This window comes from Cryptomeria japonica, unplaced genomic scaffold (assembly GCF_030272615.1).
Source record: "Cryptomeria japonica unplaced genomic scaffold, Sugi_1.0 HiC_scaffold_405, whole genome shotgun sequence".
NCBI lineage: Eukaryota > Viridiplantae > Streptophyta > Pinopsida > Cupressales > Cupressaceae > Cryptomeria > Cryptomeria japonica.
In genome coordinates, this window is record NW_026729226.1 from 115,049 (window position 1) to 119,220 (window position 4,172).

The 4,172-nt window shown below is 33.8% G+C and overlaps 1 protein-coding gene across 1 annotated transcript; it reads right to left on the minus strand.

Moving 5' to 3' along the window:
• Window positions 1-448: 448 nt before the first annotated feature.
• LOC131871380 (rust resistance kinase Lr10-like) lies at window positions 449-1,974 on the minus strand. Its single transcript, XM_059215977.1, has one exon. It carries the CDS (start codon window positions 1,637-1,639, stop codon window positions 599-601), a length of 1,041 nt encoding a protein of 346 aa, XP_059071960.1. The 5' UTR covers window positions 1,640-1,974; the 3' UTR covers window positions 449-598.
• Between the last annotated feature and the right edge of the window lie 2,198 nt (window positions 1,975-4,172).

The following is a 4,172-nucleotide window of genomic DNA, read 5'->3' on the forward strand; positions in this document are numbered from 1 at the left end:
TCATATTTCCAACCCAACAAAAATTGATAAATTCCAATGTACCAATTATTTTTCTCAAAATATATTTTTTGGCAATAAATAAAATACTTTGAAGTGTCATTAAGATTTAAAAACAAAAAATAGTTTTAAACTCTAAATGATATCAAGCTAGAAGATATTATGAAAAAAAAAAAAAATTTTAAACTCTAAGTGATATTGAGCAAGAATATTATGACACCTTTCAAAATCACATGAAAAATACTAATTATAATTATGAATGATTTATTTTGATATGATGAAGATGATTACTCTTTTATATATTGAATTAAACAAAATGTGATTACAAGAAAAGAAAATAGCAATTCAAGAAATGAAAAAAAAAAAATTACAATACCAAACAGCTGAAACCACCACACAAAGATTCTTACATCTAAGTTATATAATAATTACTTCTATATCCAGAGGATGGATTCTTACATCAGAAATATATAATATTCGTTTCCATATAATAAAGATGCTCCTTGCATCATCTCATAATCGTCCAAATCCTCTTCGTTTCTCTATACCATGGATGAAGATATTTCTAGATTGATGGGTAGATTAGGAGTCTTCGTGGACTCTATACCACGGATGAATATTCTTCGGAGGAAGATGACAATGGTACTTCACGCGGTGGGGAGGAGTTGAAAGGTAATGGAGGATTGCTTACATCATCACCGTTTCCTTCCAGCATTTGTACCACCCTGCTCATTGATGGTCGGTCATTGGAATTGTATTGAATACACCAAAGTCCTACTTTCGTCATTCTCCTCACCTTCTCTTCATCTTCCACTTCCATGTCGCATCGACCTTTTTCTCTCAACCTCTTTTCCAACTCCCCACTTTCTATCAATTTGAACGCCCATTCCGGAAAATAAAGTTGACTCGAATGGCTCACCTGCAACTCAATGTTCTTCCTCCTTCCCGCTATCTCCATTAATAGCATTCCAAAACTGTAAACATCTGATTTGTCTGTTACACCTCCCAAATTTATATTCCACACCTCTGGCGCAACATATCCTGGCGTCCCTCTGGTTGCCGTAATTGATACGTGGTCGTCTCCCTTCCCATACAGTTTAGCGAGACCAAAATCAGCTACTTTGGGCGTGAAATCTGCATCCAGTAAAATATTGTGAGGCTTAATGTCAAAATGAATGATGCGCCTGTTACAATCTTGGTGCAAATACGCAATTCCGCGCGCAGCGCCCAAAGCAATTGAATACAATTGCTCCCAACTGAGCTTCTGTTCTTGTTCTTTTCCTTGAAATAGAAACTTCTCTAGGGATCCATTGGCCATGTACTCATATACAAGTGGGCTTCTGAAACCTTCAAAACAATAACCCATGAGGCGAACCAAGTGAACGTGATGAATGGTTCCCAGAGTTGCAACCTCATTCATGAACTGGCTCTCACTCTGTCTCGACTGATCCAAAAGTTTTACAGCCACAAAAAAACCGCTCGGGAGCTTTCCTTTATAAACCATGCCGAATCCTCCTTCCCCAAGTTTATCTGAAAAGTCGTTAGTGATCTTCTTTAGCTGAGAGAATGAATATCTGGTCGGCATTTCATGAATATAACTTTGGAGAAAATTCTCCACTTTCCCAATAGACCCTGAATTCATCGGTTCGCTTGCAACACAACTTTGGATCCATCTAAAGTAGGATGACCTCTTTCGATAAACAACAATAAGAAATAGTGCTACTATCACTATGAAAGCACTTGCCCCAATGGCTATTCCTGGAATTCATGTGTAGTATCATAGATTAGTGACTCCACCATACAAGAAAATTAGAAGAATGTTTAAAACTCACACAAAAAGGTTCCTTAGTATTTACCTGTTATATCTCTGCCTTTTTTAGTTCTGACTGTTATAGCTCGATAAATTGATCTCTCGACTGTTTAAATTTGGTAAATGCTAATCAGATGCGAATATAATTTTTTTTGAACTAAACTGAGATAATCCAATTTCGTATTTTATATTTTCGAATTGCAAGGCAATTAAACTTAATGGGTGCTTAGAAGAAAATATAGAGAGATCTGAACCAAATTATACCTGATGAACATGTGGTTTGATGGGGTGCATCCTCGCAAAAGCAAAGGAACTGGTTTAAATCGGAAATATTAAACCCACACAGACCACCGCTTGAAACGCAACTCTTACATTTCTGGTCTTGTTCCTCTGCAATATTCCAATGGGTTGATGCCTCTTCAACAGTTACCGATTTAAAATAACATCCTGGAACCTCAAGGCCAGGTAGTAGAGCTACACATTGCAAACCACACACAAGAACTTGTAGACTGATGTTATGTCGTTGGATTTGATCGAAGAGACCCCCGTCTTGGATTGCATCTTCGTTGAGATTATATGAAAATGAACAATTTTGGAAACTCGTGTCCTCAGTAATTGTTGAAGTCTGATTATCTGGAAAAAAGTTTAAGATTGTGTACCTCTGGTTTCCAATTTCGATTACCAAATGTCCCTTATCTTCACAGTCGACTTGTAAGTCTGGCAGACCACATCCACTTTCCCTTAAACCAAAAGGATATGGGATTTTTATACCGCCACATGTTTGATTGCTTTCGCAGTTTGTATAACTGACGTCTGCGCATAGCGAACAAGGGAGTAAAAGGGTATAGAGAATGAAGGCATAAAGGAGATTAAAACGAGACATTGGCTGATGGAGGGGCGATTTTATTGAAGTAAAAAGGGACAGTATTGCAGCTACGGGCATTCCTCGTTTATCAGAGAAGGCGAATCCTGAGGCATCTCATTAGAATGAGATCATGGTAGCATTTGAATGATTCGATTATCTGGTAAAGAAAAGTTACCACTTAAGTGGTCAATACGTTCCGTGACAACATTTCAAACCCCCAAAGTCAGATGATTAAGACATCCACCTAACCAAGAGCGCATACACCCTTGTAATCTGTTTCCTTTTGGTGTTGAAGGGCGCACTTATATGTTAAAGAACTGCGTTTATCAGTTTGAGCTGTAGACTAAATGAAAAGGCATAAGGACAAACTTCAATATAGCACATGATATCAAGCTTAATTTGGTTGGCCGGGTCTATGATATGTGGTGCTTTGTCATTCAGGTTCTTTCTTACTTTTTTTCAAACCCTAGATTCATTATTCTAATTTCAAGTCACTACAGAAACACATTCTGTTAAAAATTTACACAAATTTACATTATCTCAGTTTTTGAGATTTGATTTGTTCTAATATCACTTGATTTATAGTATACCTAATTTAATTAATTGAATAATTGATTAATAATAAAAGATAAAAAATATAGTGATGTTATCTATAATTTCTAAGAAAATGTTAGTAGAATTTATTAGAAAGGAATTTGAGTTATATAAAAATAGACAAGATTTATATTCATGAAAATTATAACATATTCTTAATATGACACACTCATTACAACTAAACAAGCTAAACTAAATATTCAGATAAGATAACACCCAATCAAGAAAAACAAAAAAACCATACCAACATCTAATTAAGTACAAAATAAATAAATAATTACAAATGTCTCCATCCTCACATGATCATCTTATTTTTCCCATTCTTTTTTACTCCAGAAACATTGTAGATACACATAATTAACCAACTACATGCAACTAAATTACAAAAAGATAACTAGAACTTGCAAGGTAAATCTTACACATAAGGTGGACTGATGTAGTATGACCTCTCTTTGAGATATTTAAAAACTTGAGATACAAGATATTGAAGAGAATCTTGAAAGTGTCTTTTATATTAAAATTAAACTTGATTGACTTCAATTTCTTCAACCCCTCTACATCATGCTTGTTCATATTATTTTTAGATATAAGTTCAAACCAGACATTATATGACATATTATATGACATTTATTATTGTATGATGAATTTGATAGTAACACAAACTATTTAATGAATCTATTATTGATTATTATTTTCATCACAACACTTGATTCATTCAAATTTTTTATCTTAATAATGTAATATTTAATAATTTTATTCATGTTTGTTTTACTAAATAAAACAATTAAAATGCCTAATACAAGAAAAATATTCATGAAAATATCAAATATTAAATTGCCTATCACAAAGAAAAGTATTCATGAGAACATCAAATATTAAATTAACTAATTCATTTTGATCTATTCT